At 34.5% G+C, this 15,833-nt stretch overlaps 1 protein-coding gene across 1 annotated transcript in view; it reads right to left on the reverse strand.

Annotated features, from left to right (window-relative positions):
• Nucleotides 1-283: 283 nt before the first annotated feature.
• CWC22 (CWC22 spliceosome associated protein homolog) overlaps nt 284-15,833 on the reverse strand; it is a 34,274-nt gene continuing 18,724 nt past the window's right edge. The window contains exons 15-20 of the mRNA XM_074144857.1: nt 8,678-8,755; nt 7,392-7,544; nt 6,378-6,505; nt 5,317-5,418; nt 5,020-5,216; nt 284-1,691 (exon numbers count right to left, since the gene is read on the reverse strand). Of these exons, the coding sequence (XP_074000958.1) occupies nt 1,084-1,691; nt 5,020-5,216; nt 5,317-5,418; nt 6,378-6,505; nt 7,392-7,544; nt 8,678-8,755 (1,266 nt within the window). The 3' untranslated portion in view covers nt 284-1,083. The remainder of the gene's footprint in view (nt 1,692-5,019; nt 5,217-5,316; nt 5,419-6,377; nt 6,506-7,391; nt 7,545-8,677; nt 8,756-15,833) is intronic.

Below are 15,833 nucleotides of genomic sequence, written 5' to 3' on the forward strand. Positions count from 1 at the left end.
AGTTTCAAAGATTTCCTTAGTTACTAATGAGATTTAGAGCCTTAACCAGATGATTTTATTACTCATACAATGAATGTTGAGCTAGTTGCTTCAAATGACTCCAGGTAGAACAATTTTATATTAATAACTACTGCAGCAACACTTTTTTTTTTTTGTAAGCTTTGCTTCCAATAAACTTGAGCGCTTCAAGCCATGTAGTTCAAAACATCTAAAAAAATTTTAAATACCTCTTATTTCAGATGGGTTTTTTTTGGTTTGTTTTTTTTTTTTTTTTTTTAATATACTGGGAAAGATGTTCCTAAAACACATCCATTGTAGGGTTAGAGTTGAAGTCTAAGACTTTAAAATCAAATTCATAGTTGAGGAAAAAAAACCCCAACTTTTCCCTTGTCTCTAAGATCACAAGTGTAACTAGCTCAGGATGTTGCAATATTAAAAAAACATTGTGAAAAGTAACAGAACAAGTTGACACACTTTCAAATGTGACATTTAAAACAGCAATATTGCTTTTCCAATTTTTAACTCCCGAAGAAAAAAAAAAAATCAACTGAAGTATTTTCTGAAAATTTAGTCAAACTTGCATTCATATTCACAAAGCTGAAAGAATAAACAGCTACAGAATGACTGAAGTGCTCATACTGATGTTTGGAAATTTTTTTATAAAGCCTTCTCATGTAACATTTACACTGTAGTCTGATTTTTTTTTTACATTTATCACCGTAGCCTCAGTATCTGGCTTTCAATTAACAAGGAAAGTTAAAAACCATGGTTTTTTAGACTATAAAGTTACAATTACAAATACTTGAAACTAAGTGACAAAAACACCCATTTTGCAGAGATCTTAACAGTTTTATTCACAAAATAAACAGTTTCATCTTTCCAAAGGAAGAATTTAACAGAAAGACTCTACGATAGCTATAAAAAAGTGGTACTGAAAATTTGAAAAAAGTCTGGTAAAATTTACAAATGCAAACTATCACTTTATACAAAAATTTTTTTTTTTAAAGAAAGTTCAGTAATAGATTTTAAAACACAGTTTTAAGAGCTCAGAAATGCACATTTATTTCAAACTCTGGTTAGGTATTATTTTCGTCTGTGTGGGGAATTCTCCCTTCGTCTGTCCGGGGAATTCTCCCTTCGTCTGTCCTCATTCTTTCTGGATTCTCTGTACTGGTCAGAATAACGGTTGTACTTCTCTCGGTGTTTCTCTGAACCATTTCTGTATCGGTCGTCTTGTTCCTCCTCTCTTGGACTTGAAATATTATGGGCTCTCTCTCTGGATTTTGATCTTTCTTTTCTTCTACTGCGATGTCCGTTATCTTTGTTCCTGTGTCTGTAATTTTCATCATCAGACAAAGAAACTCTTCTCTCTGCTTTCTTTGGCTTTGAATTACTGTGTTTATTTTCTAGATCCTTACTTCTTTCATGGTTCCTATCCTTTCCACTATGGTAACCGTCTCTGCCATTGGACTCATCTCTGTGATGATATTTTGATACATCATCTCTCCTGTGTGACTCTTTCAAGTGTCGGTGATCTCTTTCTGATTTGCTCTCAGTATCACTTCTTTCCTCTTGCCTTCTTCCCATTTTCTTTTCAAGTGATTTTCTTTTCCTTTCTTGTTTTTTCCTGGAAACTTTATCAGATTCTCTATTTTTCTTTTGCATTCTCTTTCTTTTGGCTTTAGGAACATCTGAAATTATAACAAATTATGGGAATAAAGTTGCATTTTAATTTATTACACTTGTTAAACTACACAGAAAGTTCTAGACAGTTATTTTTGTTGTCAGAAAGCTTTTGTGGGTATGTACCTGGACAAAGGTTTCAAAATACTGAGCTTTGATTTTATTGCTCCTCCCCCTTCCCAACTGTGTGTCTCATGCCATGGGGGAAAATTCACCCATTCTTTAATTGAGCAGGTCCCGACTATTTTTAAATGTCTGTCTCCATTACAGGCTCTTTATTTTACAGAAAAAGAAATTCTCCGTAAAAGTATGAACCGAGTATGAAACCCAAGACTACTCTCCATTTTTCTTCTAAGCATCAATATTTCTCTCTAACTCCACTGTTGTTAACACAAGAAAGGTCACAACACATCACCCCAAAACCTTAAGAGCACACAAATAAGAAATTAGGGAATAGCCTTCTGCATTTCATCCCATTTACTATGCCTATATAGGTATTGAGATCGTGATGCAGCTCAAACTAAAAAGAAACTTCTTCCTCAACTTACAAAAAAACCCAACCAACCTGCATTTGAACACAAGACATTTCTAAGGAGTCATATCAGTGTTAAAATAGAGTAACTCACTAAATGTGAATCTGACGTAAGGTCTGCAAACCTGTCGATCCAAGAATTTTTTGGTTATGTAAGATATGCTTTCATATTTGAAAAGATTTTAAATCCGATGTACTGACAAAACTTCAACAACCTTGCTTCCTGCCCTCCTCACCCAGTTAATTGCTTAAGAGGGAACAACTCAAATTTGTACAAATGTAGCTGCCACTCATGAGTATCTATCAGAAGGGCTTTTATCCCTTAACTAACTTCAAGGGATGCCCGACTTTTGAGAACCTCTACCCATCATCATCCCTTGTTTACTTGATACAAAAGGATCAGGCATAAGCTGTAAAGTCACATATCAAAGCACTCATACAATATTTTATTTCAGGTTTTTTTTTTTTTTTTTTTTTTTTTAAAGATCACCTTTCCCAGACAATACAGTCTCTTAAAATCATTTACTTTTCCAATTACTTCCTGGAAGACCTTATCAGTCAACAGAGATTAAAAACAGCAGATGGGCAAAAATCTCCAACGTTATCCTATGAGGAAACGGAGCCATGCTGAAATGGCTTGAGATAGTGGCACCGCAGCAACATAACAATGGCCCTCCGGCTCATTTTCAGAAGAAATAGTGACAGCTTTGTCAACAATTTAAGATTAAAACTTGTTTATTTCTAAATACACAGTAGTGTTCATCTCAGCGGAAGAGGCCTTATTCTTCCCGTTTGCTCTTTATATTATTTCTCAGTAAACACTGAAGTTACAGTCATTTAGAATAACCGTTAATTCACCTTATTATATGAACTTCGGTATCATATCAGTTAACTGTTTCTAATCACTTTTTGAAAATTACAGAGCCATAAATTGATTTAATAGTACATCAAATATCTGAGGATGCTAGCCAGCTGCTGTAGAACATGTCTGAACTAAGGCTTCCTGGAATTCTGATAAAACGTGATGACAGATCACTTCAGATCAATTTTAAGTTTTTCTAAACAGTGTTTTCCCTATTATTTTTACATCCACCAGAATGCAGAAAAATACCTGAGAAAGTTAATATACGAGCTACTTTGATAAAAGATAGATTTCATTCTCTAGTGGTCCTGTTTTGGTTGGAATGACCTTTCCAGAGCAGTGCTGAGCTAGCTGGTGAAGTTTCACACTTTAACTGTCACTAAGAAAGTAATCTCTAATTTAGCTCTATGCTCAATTTCTAATCAGCAGTTTTTCTATTTTCTCTTATATATTGCACTGTTTAAACACTGAAATACTGCAGCACATTCCTCTGAAAAACGTTTCAACTCTACAAAGTTATTTTAAAGATTTAGAAAGCTGCAAACATAGGAAGACTTGGAGATATAACCAGTAGTGAACTTCAACCAAGTTTACCATTAAAGAATACAGTTACCTCCAATTAGTGTTCTGACCACTGTACTTAAGTACACAAAAACCAAGGAAAAAAAAAGTGAAACCAGGCTGCAAAGATATCAGAATGCAAGTTCTAATGAATGTGTTCCTGAATGGAGAAAGGACAACTAGTAAAAAGGAAAGTCCTAAATTTAGAAAAATAATTGTTCATTCTAGCAGACTGCAGATTCAGTTGGTTTGTCACTAAGGACTTACCTCTCTGGTTCCTATCAAGCAGCTCAGCAGAGCTGCAGCTGTCTATGCAGGAGCCATCTGGCTCTTTGCTAAACTTACGCCTCCTCTGACCCTGTTTAACTGTGCCCTCCTGTAGTGCTTTGTCGTCATTAATGCGATTAATGGGATGACACACAAATCAGACTTTGTACAGTAGGATTGCAACGCAGAACAAAGATGCATGTCCAAAGCATGAACAGTTCACACTGCTTTTATTTTCTTAATCAACACTTTCATTTCAAAGGCACATAATAAATCAAATTAACTTTGAATCAGCAAGCTTCTGTACTATAGAAAGTCATGCTGTGTTATCATCTGCTCACATTATATACAGTGGGGGAGACTGCACACACTAACTCATACTAGCATGTACTTTACAGACTAAGCAATGTTTATGACACTTCATGTCAAATAGAAGGTTCTACATCAGCAGGATGTTATAAGAAGCTAGACGCTAATTATAATGCATAAAACTACAAAATACTAAGTTGTCAGCAAAAGCTAATTCTTCCTTGGAGACTTCTCTATAGACAAGAACCTTCACTATATCGCCAAAAACTCTTCCTGATGCACAGAAATTAGAAATGGAAACTCGAAGAAGAATAATTCAGCCACAATTGAACAATGTCATTTCTAACCCATGAAGGGGCACATATTTACAGGGAAGGACACAAGTATGAAGCTCACTCAATCAAGACATCAAAAAAGAGCTGTAGTCTCTACAGTTCACCAGGAATCATCCCACAGACATATTAATAGGAAATGACACTAATCCCTCTGTCCTACACTAAACTGAAGTGACAGTACTGTGCAACAGGTATCAACTGCGTAAAAAAAGTGATCTATAAAACAATGTTCCTCAAATATTAAAGTCTCTAAAAATGGAACTAATTTTTTCTAAATTTTAAAAATAAATTTCCATGAGGAACACTTATTATTTTAAAACTTAGGAGTTTAAAAAAGTGGATTGGTTTTTAAAGCAGAGAAACTAACACTGTCTATAGCTAGGTTTTCCTCAACAAGTACACATAGAAATAAATCGGTGTGTAAAAACAAATAAAAGATTAGTAAATCATTATAGCTAGTGTTTAAGTACCTGAGTCACTGCTGCTGCCACTGCTAGATGAAGAGTCACTGCTGCTGGATGACTCTGAGCTACTACTGCTGCTGTCAGAATCAGAATCTGAGGAAGAGTCTGTCTCTGAAGACGAAGAGGAATCTGTTGACTCAACATCCTGTTTCTGTGTCATTATCATCTTTGGTGCATTTTTAAGATGCTCCCGTAATTCATCCCTAATTAACAAAAAAAATATATTTTTTCAATTTTATTTATTTTTGGCAGGGGGAAAGGAGAGAATGAAAGTAAATATAAAATCAGGAAACTGTTCCTCACGTTAGTCCTCCAAGGCCAATAGAAGTGAAGAAATTGATGGCAAAGCGAGTGTTTCTTGGGTTATCCCGAGGCATCAATCCCTCAAAGAAAGGCTGCAATGTTCTGATGAAAACAAACATCTGAATTAAACACCATGCCAGCTTAGCACAAACTCTCATTGACATTAATAAAATGAAAAGGAAACTGTATGGATCTTTATAGGACAGCAAGAGTTTTCTCTTTATGCATTTTTTAATACTTTCATTGTTAATGTGTAATTTATCTGATCGAAATGCTATTTAAAAACTTGCTCTTTTACAAAAGTATAAGCTTCTTCACACACAGAAGAATTACATACATACTGTCACATTATGACAACAGAAAGCCTGATTTTGTGAGGCCCTGATGAGACTTGTGAAATCGCAGTAGGCTATGATGGGAAAGGATAATACTTGTTGACCAAGTAGTTCAAAGATTTATGTATATACGCTGAAATCCCACCAAACGGGGTCGTAAGTATAGTTTCAAGTTTAAGTTTACATGAGTTAAAGCATCTGCTAAATTCCTCATCACACAGAAGAAATCCCAACTTACACGAAATAGATCAAGCAACTGAAAGGTACATTGCCAGAATGCAATGCGTTAAAATCACACACAGGCTTAAAAGAATGTTATTTACACTATACTTAAGGATAAGCACCTAATCGTAGAAAAAGGGTAATTAATAGTTTATAATAGTTATGTGGTTTTCCCTAAGTTTTGTCAGAAGAAGTCACAGTAACATTTATCACAGGGCTATAGAGCTGACAATACATAAAAAAAGACTCATACTTGGAAAATTCTTATACAAGCTGAACTATCACCGCGAAAAAAATAGATACATCTTGCAAATAGTCATGCATATACTTGAACTCAAATTGATGGTAACACACTCAGCTTAATGGGACACTCTTTGCAATGACTAAATCTATGCATGAACTTATTTCTTGAAGTACTGCAGCCTTACTTGAACTTAAAATCAGAATTCTTCAGATAAAGAAACAAATTAAATTTACAGTTTTCAAAATGAGATTACAACTTACTCATCTTTTAATCTTGCATTTAGATTAGGAAGTCCCATATATTCACTTAGTTCCTGAAAGAATATTTTGACAAAAATTCTGCTGGAGGATGTGGTAGTTTCTTCACTCAGTATTATACACTCAAGGACCTAAAAATATTTAGAAAAATATTTAGAAAAAACCCTTAAATGTTTAAACAACATACATATATTCTTTTATTTATCTTGAAGACCCTTATCCTCCTGAAATAAGCAATAAAGACTGATTACCCCCCATGCTCCCCAAGAACATAAACCCTGTAATCCCTACTCAAGACTTTCTTCCTCAAAAATGCTTTTATACCACCTGGGAGCAGTTTCTGATCATATTTACACTAGTAATTCTTTAAGGATTTATTTTATCCAGGAAAGCTTCACACAAGAAAGTCAGGTCTGTGAACTTCTGGCAAGTTAAAGATTTGGGACTTAAGTTCTAAGGAGGTGGAATACTTGGATTGACTTGTGTGTGCCTGAAGAACAACAATTAGACTAGGCTGTGAAACAAGAATATAACAGTAAGAGAAGAGCAAGTTACCTTGATATAACAATATAACATTAAAAAAGAAGAAATAAATACCTCAGAATTCAAGACTGCCTTTATTTATTTGGCACTTAAATCACAAAATGGCAGTATTTTAAAGTTTATTACAGTTAGATAAAACTTTAAATTTAATATATAAATATAATTTTAAAAGGTTTATTTAGGCTTGTTTTTTAGAAGCTGTTCTGTTATTAACATTGCTGATTTAAAGTTCAAAATTCTAAATCAGCTACTTAAGAATGGGGGAGGCATGATGATGATGCACAGGCAGCAGAGAGAGTAACACAGAGTTGTTCAACAGTGTCTGAGAAGACACTTAAAATAATCCAGTCTGCTACAAATACCAGTAGTTCCAAGTTGTAGAATAAATACTGCAATTAATGTATCATATTATTTCTGAATATTGGAAATTAATTATTGAAAATGAAATCTAGGACAATAGCCTTTTTTACTTACACTCCAGGGAATTGAATCGGTGTAAAGTAGATGAGCAAACATCTTGGCAACATTCCTTAGTTTGTTCGTTTCCAAACGATGAATGGTATCATACTGTTCTTTGAAAATAGCTTCAAAGGATTCCATATATTCTTTTTTTAACATGCAGAAACGCTGAAACATTGTACAATTTAAACAACCAGATTAAATAAAATATTAAAGACACAAATAACCTACATGTAAGTGACCTAATGGTGCAAGTATTTACTGCAAGAATTTTTTTTAATAACGCTTGAAGGAGAAGAAAATACCTTCAAATGGGTAACATTTTATGACTTTTAGCACAAGAAACTCATCTGCATTGCAAATCAGTAATTATCAGTTTTGAAATACAGCAAATTATCCAGCAATTTCTTTTACTTCCATACATCCAGTATTTTCATCTGATGTAACCCCAAACAACATAACTTTTTTTCATTACATTATTGAATGACTATTTAAAATTAGAGAGGCAGCAGAGAACACGGTTAGAGGTAAGACATTTTGGACATAAGCATTCCAAAGAACATGGAAATTAACATTTATATTCTACTGAATATGTAGATTCACATGGTTAGTACTTCATAACTGATTATCAGCAGACATATTTTTTCAAATACTAGATAAAACACAAATGGAAAAAATTACTCCCTTTCAGCATAACTTGCTCCCTTGAGAGGACAAGTGTTTTATCGTACCTAGTCAGATCTGTCAATATCACAGATAGTTGCAACTTCCTTAGTTTTCCCTAAGTTCACAAATAATCACAAAAAAACAAAGAGCCAGCTGTTTACTGAAAAACAAACCAACAAAACCCCCACCCACAACCCCAGGACAGTAAGTACTCAGTCTTGTGCTCTACATAAAACCTACTTAACGCCTTTGAATGAAGTGGTAAAAGACAGGAGTCTCCAAAATTGATCTTTAGCACTGTAAAAAGGGTATTTTCTGGTAACTCATCATATTTTCACCTCTTTATAGTACCATTCCTTTGCTACTGATTTACTGTTCTACTATAATAAGAAAAGGCAGCAGCAAAAAAAGCAACAATACAAAATGAGTTCTCTCATTCTGCATTCACTATGCTTATTACAATCAAAATGTTAATTCAATCAACTAATACAACCAATCAACTAAGATAACCATTTTCAGAATGATAAAAAGACTATTAGTTTTATTTATCCATTAAAATTTAAATTTGACACACAAAAAAAGTTAACCAATGAAATTGTCTACAGTAAAGTGTAAAATCTGAAAACAGAACTCACCCCTGCCAGTAACCCAAAGAACTTCTCATATGTTCTTTGCTGAGCACAGCAGTCAAGTATCATATTGCAGAGTTCTTTCTGGTTTAAGAAAAAAAAAATATCTCAAGGTAAATTCACTGTAGCAGCAAAACCACATCATTACTAAGTACCAAAATATTGAGGAAAGCGTTACATAGATGTGAGGTTCAAAACAATAGCATTTACACAGAACTTCACTGTCAACATCAGTCATTTTCTGGATTTCTCATGTTTTAGAAATTATGTGGCATGAATATGCCACACAAATTTCGTCTTCTGCTTAAGTTAAAATTTATGAGTTAATACACTGTACATCTCACCAAAAAACATCAAAACTAATTTACAAATTGACTTTACCACAGTGCAAGAAAGGAGGTATAAGATAAAAAGGAAAATTTTGAGGGTTTTTTTGTGTTTTTTGTTTTAGTTGTTTGTTGTTTGGTTTACTCTTTGGGTTTCATTTTGTTGGGTTTTTTTGTTGTGCTTTTTTTTTTTTTAAATAGCACCAATCTCTGCATTTATAGAAAATGAAGATTCTTTGCAACTTCCAAATGTCAAAATAGCATATAGACAAGCCATTTGGAAACTCAATTAAAAAATGCATGCTTAGTAGTCTATTTCTAAAATCAGAAATATCTGTAGATTTTGGTATGTACTAATATCTTTAATTATTCAGCCAGAATTTTCACCACAAGCTGTTTCCCATACACAACGTTACACTGCAATTGCCTCACCAGAGAGGCCTGAGGGTGATGTTCAGAAAGACTGAACTCAGCCTTAGGGGGCTGATCTGCCCAGACTTCCTATAACCTAGAGAGTGCAAGGAACTTTTCGAAAGAAGCTGTTTTAGGCTCATGTTGTGAATCACACTTGGCTAGGAAGGAACATAAGCAGCCTAGCCTGATTAGGCTCCCAAAATGTTTGTGCATACCCCATCACTGACAGCCTGCCTTCCATTTTTATCTGTCTCCACGGTGGACATCAACCTAAGCACCAGCTATGGCAGTCATGCAGAAGATGCTCTCCTTCCATTGATACCAACCATCCAGAACAGTTGAACCCAGTCTTTTTGGAATATAGATTGTCTGGCTCTCTTCCTCTTTGTTCCCCAATACTACCACCCCAAGATCATTACCAAATCACCCTCTGGCAGCTACCACCTCCTATTCTTTCATACACACCAAACCAGGGACCAGAAGGGAACAGAGGTGGATTCTGCTTTGTACCTTGCCTCTAGGACCAGAGCCCTTCACCAGCTGAGAGCAGTGATCCAGGCAAGTAAGCATAGATGAGTTTAAAAATAAACTTATTTCTCTGACCTACTATGTAAATTAAAGATTGTAATACAATTATGAACTAGGTTAGGGCACATTTTGAAACATTAAGACAAACGGAGCAAACACTTGTATATAAATTAAGAGCTATGAAATACATGGCATTTAGGACTGCAGTTTTTCCCCATTTACTTTTTTCTTACTATTCTCATAAAACCAACTCCATAGCATAAACCAATTTATGATACTCCCAAGTAGGTTTTCAGCTGTCAGTCATGTATCTTTCATCATTAGTTTAATTTCTCTTTAAACTATTAATAACACTCCCATTAAAAAATTACTGGATTATTTCAAGCATTTTGTCCTCTTTATATCTTACACCAGTTTACTGTAACACATACCAGATTTTACATTCTCCCACTTAAGCCATTCTTCCAAGCACGTATTCCAAAAAGAAACACTTTGCTCCTCACAAAACCTCAAAACAAATAAAAAGCCAACCAAGCTGAACAAGAAAAAAATACCCCCTCCAAATATTGAGGCAGTAAAGTATAAAACACCTTACAGATGTGTTTAAAAGCATTCCTTTCTACACTGTCACACTGTGTTACTGTGATGTATTAAAATGCATATTAACTTTTTATATTATCCTGTTTTACAGTAATGCTGCAGTTAATCAGTTTTTAAACAATAAAAAGGGTAAAGTGCTGATGCCACTGCTAATAAAATCAGCAAGACTTGAAAAACAAATTACTTTTCTTCCTCCTCATCTTAAATGCAATTACAACACTAGAATCCCCTGTGGTTTACAGTAATTAAATATTTTAACATTTTAATTAAATATTACAATGATTTCTAGGAGGGTATCTTGAATAATCACACACACAAAAATAGACCTGCCCACAGATATTCTTGCTAGTGTTATCAAAACAACTTGAGGTTAGGTCTAAAGTAACTACCTTCCAGATTAAAAATTAACAAACTTTAAAATGATTTAATTATTTTTTGAGAGATGCGACAAGTTCACATAGCAATTCAAGCCTCATTTATAGCTTTATAGGCTAGTTAACTCATTTCTATCCTCCCAATGATAATACTTCTGGTGATGCTTATGGCAGGAAGAGCCTGTGGTTTTCAGTCCATCACTTGCTTTAAAGAACACAATGAATTTTTTTCCTCATTTTACAGGCAATTTATATACTGTGTTGTTCAAAAGTTTTCATACAATGCTCAAGAAGAGACTATTCAGCTTAGTTAAGGAAGTATGTACAGCTATCCAACCATGAAGTAAAATACTTTGAAAGTACCTGACATCACATGCAGATGGTGAATGATCTTTTGTAAAGATCTTCAATTCGTTATTTATCATGGAAAAAAAAAAGGTACTTCCCAAAACTGCTATGACAGAAGATAAGGAGAAAGCTCTTTCTAAATACACATTTTCTTACAGTTCCCTCCAACTTCCTACTAGCTCTTCGCCAAACAGGGTAATGGTTTAGACAGACCGTTGTTCAACCTAACAAAGCAAGTACCATGACATATTTAAAGATGCTAAAGCATAAACTAGGAAAAGACAGAAAAATCAGACTAGCTTTTCCCCTCCCTAGCTTTACCATTTTAAAGAAAAAAAACAAGCACACCCTGCCCACTCTATATTCTCTCAGCTTCACACAAAGGCCATGTTCACTGTAGACAGAAGACCTACAGCGACTCAGCATTCTCACTCCCTTCTGATCATGGGTTCCTTTTCACAGTTCCTACTTTTTTTTTTTTTCCCATTTTTTCCTATTTATTTTCTTTAACATTTGCATTCTGCTAAGACTGCAATTTCAGGTTGCCTCCAAGAGGAGGTCTCACTCTCCCCTCCCTAGCTGGAAGCGATGTGATTTCCAGCTCCCCTCCCTCACCAGCTATACAGCTCTGTTCCAACCATTGCATACACAAGCTGTAGCAATCATGAGACACCCCCACCCTGTAAACTAGAGTAGCTTCTTAAAATACAAAACTATTAATCCCAGCACTCGGTTTCTACTATCATACAAGGAACTAAAGGAATTGATTTGTTGGAAGCAAACCTAGTAAAGGACATAGGTTGGTTTAGAACAATGTGAAATTGGAATTATGCAAAATTAGTGCCTTGTGTTTTATACATTTCCACTGCTTTTACAGATGTTACATTTTCCCTTTTTCTTCTCAGCAGAAGTGTATTTTACTTCTACTTACTACCTTTAAGCTCTCTCTACTGCTGCATATTTTAATGTATACAACTGTCACATGTGCCTATTTTTTTTTCCAGCATTTCTCCTCTTTCTCTTCATCTGTTGAATTATCACTTGGAGCCAAGGCTGGCAAAGCCATGGAAGGCATTTCAGTAGCAGGTGGCCTCTTGGCAAACTACGCTCAGTGCCTTCGACAGCTACTATAGTGTTGCCAGGTCTGTCCTCTATTTGGTCAGCTAATGGTCTTTCTCAACTTTTATTGTCCCTTTATTTACCATTTTTTACTTCAGCTTGTTTTACATTTAGAGCAATGTATGCCTAAAACTGAATATGGTTATCAAAAATCTTGTACAAATCACACCTATAACATGATACACAGGAATCATTAACTGGATATAAAGATAGATATACCTTTAATCTTGATATACACAGGAATCATTAACTGGATATAAAGATAGATATACCTTTAATCTTGCTGCTATAAGTCTGCAACACACACACACAGAAGAGTCTGGTGAAATAATACATTAAAGCCCCACAGTATCTGCTTCCCTTCTACCTGAAGGCTACATGGACAAGACTTAAAATTAAGCGATGCCACTGCAGTAACCTGAGCAATTCCATCTCCTTAGGTTAAATGCATACATACAGGTTTGGAAGATCCAAGTCTAGTCAGAATTCTAACTAACACCTGTTATCAGTAACACACAAATATAGCATAATTCGGTATGCCTTCTATACCTTCATTTTGTAGGCATCAACATATACCACAACATACTCAGAAAGGGCAATGAGTTTCCCAATTACATAATGGAGCTGAATATTTTTTCCTCACTAGTATCTTTAATGTCATATATGCAATTATAGAAAACTTTCTTATGCTTATTGGAAATATTTTAACATAAATATCACCTGCCACATTTATAAAGCACATGGGGCATTTTTCCAAAAAATACAATTAAGCTTTAAGCACTCAAGACAGTTGAAAATTAAAAAAAAAAAAAAATAATCAAAGACTAATTTATTTTCTGGTACAAAAGATCAGCAAGAGATGAAAAATTGAAACTCATTAGAAGTTATGAGCATGTGCTTAAAATAATCTAGCCTAATAGATATATATTTTTAAAGAAGTACTTTTTAAAACTTAAGTTGTGCTTCTGGAAATTCATCCCATATAGGTATGGCTTAAAAGACCTCTTTTAATCCATTACTAATTCTTTCAAGTGGTATTTTGAATAATCCATCTATATATTTACATGATTTCTCCTGTTAAAGCTCATCCCCTTTGTGTGATTCACAAGCCTATTAAGAATAACCCCTATTTCATCCTTCAAGTCATTAAAAAAAACCTCTCAGGTCAGCCAAAGCAACTAGGTTCATTTACACTTACCACCTATTTTAAAATTGTTTTCAATTTTAAGCCTGTAATCTACATTATTAACTGGAGAAAATGAAAATGGGTAAACCGGTTCCACTAATGGGTCTTTCCAAATTTTAACTAAATATCCAGGTTCTGCACCTATAAGTACATTTCCTCATGTTCTGTATCTTCAGGGATTACAATGATGTCAACTGCGCTATGTTACACAAATTAAAGCCACTAAAGCAGCAAGACTTTTTCTATTAAAATTTTATATTGTAACTATATGGTGTTCAGAAGTAGGGGTCTTTTTTTTTTTCTGATGTTGTAGTCTTCTGAGGCTCCTACATGTGTGAAAACCAGGTCCAAAGCACTATGTAATTCGTAAAAACTTTGATCAGTGTAAAATGGCCAGGCAGTAACATAATATTAACAGTATACAAATCAACACTTTGACTTGAAAAATGAAGTCGAATTTCTAGTGGGAGTGTGCACCCACCTCAAACTCAATGCTACTGATAAAAGTAGTAATTCCTTTGTTTCTTTAACACATTTGAAATCTCCTGAGGAGCAGACCTCAGATTGCTTTTCAACTTGTGATCCACACATCACTGGCATCAAATACATTATTTCAATTTTAAAGATATAATTCACAAGCTATAGTAGCTAACCTATGTATCTTATGTACTGAACAAATACCCTGTTATTGATGGACTGTCAAAAGTATACCCAGGATCATACAGGTCATAAAGAGGCAGACAAACAGTTTAAGAAACTATGCCCTGTAGGTAGGGATTAGTTACTGCACCTTGGATTAAGAAACAGCTGTAAGAACACAGTCCTTTTCAACACAAAGTCAGTCAGGCTGAGGGCCAGCTTCTTTCAAAAGTTTTGAAATATATTACAAACATTCAGCTATCAATGTTTTCAAAGAATTCCAAAATTTTTAAGTTATGTATTAATTATGTATTATATTTATATAATATAAAATAAATTCTTATTTTACTGTTATTTATCATACTAAAATGTCTGGAAAGTAAGATAACTAATGCCTTGAGCTCGGCATCTCATCTGATGTTCCGATGAGTAGTTTCAGAATAAGATCATTCTGATTTTGATGGATCTTGGAGATTTAAGGCAATGTATCTGAAAAGTAGTACAGTTAAATTTAATGAAAAAAGGCTAAAATAATATATGGTTCAGAAAATTAGATGTAATCACGTCATTAGACTTAAAATTCCAGACATTAGCAACAACAAAAGAAGCAGGGAAATAAAGTTATGCATTAACAGAACTCCAATCAAACATACTTTTAACCTCAATGTCAGAGTTACTGCTATGTACTTTTTCTTTTTTAATTGATAAATTAGGAACATTCATATTGATTCAACATCTCAGGCCCACAAATAGTCTTGCTTCAAAATATAGGAAATCTACTTGAGAATGATCATCTTTCAAAGGCAGTAGCAAGTCTATGAACTAATCACGGTGCAACTGCCAGCCAACCAATTGCAATGCCCTACAATAACAAAGGAAATTAATCTAAGAAATCAGCAACTTGATCAGAACATAATTATCAGCTGTAGACCATCCCACTCTACACCAGTTTCCTGGACTACATTCTCACTGAATGTCAAGTGAAACTATGTACTGCTGTTATCTTCAAGAATTGATGCATAAATAGCACAGGAGAGACACTGACACCCCCACCCCTCCAACTAGGACTGCTTTGAGCAAGTGTGACACCATCCTGTAAAAATGAAAATGTGTCAAATGCATGCATAATTCTTTCAAGAAGGCTGTGCCCACAATAACTTTTTTTCAAGTTAAAAAAAATAATATCCAGTGAATCATTACTTTTGTATGGGATAACTGCATTGAGGGTCAGATATTCTTATAGAAGAGGCTCTTAATTTAATTTAGCAAAGGCACAAAGTGCTGCTATCAAAACAACCAAAAAAAGGAACAAAAACCTAAAAGCCAATCTAGTTTAGGAATACTTCTCAAAGAGCAAGAACAATGTATCGTTGGTTGTTTTTTCAGTTGGTCATCCCTGTTCACCCTCACTTAAGGGAGACTGGGCAACAAGGTAAGACGCTTCCCTTTCTGCTCTCAGCTTGAATGATGCTAAGAACCTTTTAAAATTAATTATTCTTAGGCAGTAGCATCTTTCAAAAATGGAAGAAAAAAAATCTATATTTCTCATACACGCTTTTCTAAAGAGGGATCAATTCTCTAGCTAAGTAGTTGTCACTCCTGTCTAGATCTGTATTACTGTGAGGATC

This window comes from Numenius arquata, chromosome 3, assembly GCF_964106895.1.
Source record: "Numenius arquata chromosome 3, bNumArq3.hap1.1, whole genome shotgun sequence".
Lineage (NCBI taxonomy): Eukaryota > Metazoa > Chordata > Aves > Charadriiformes > Scolopacidae > Numenius > Numenius arquata.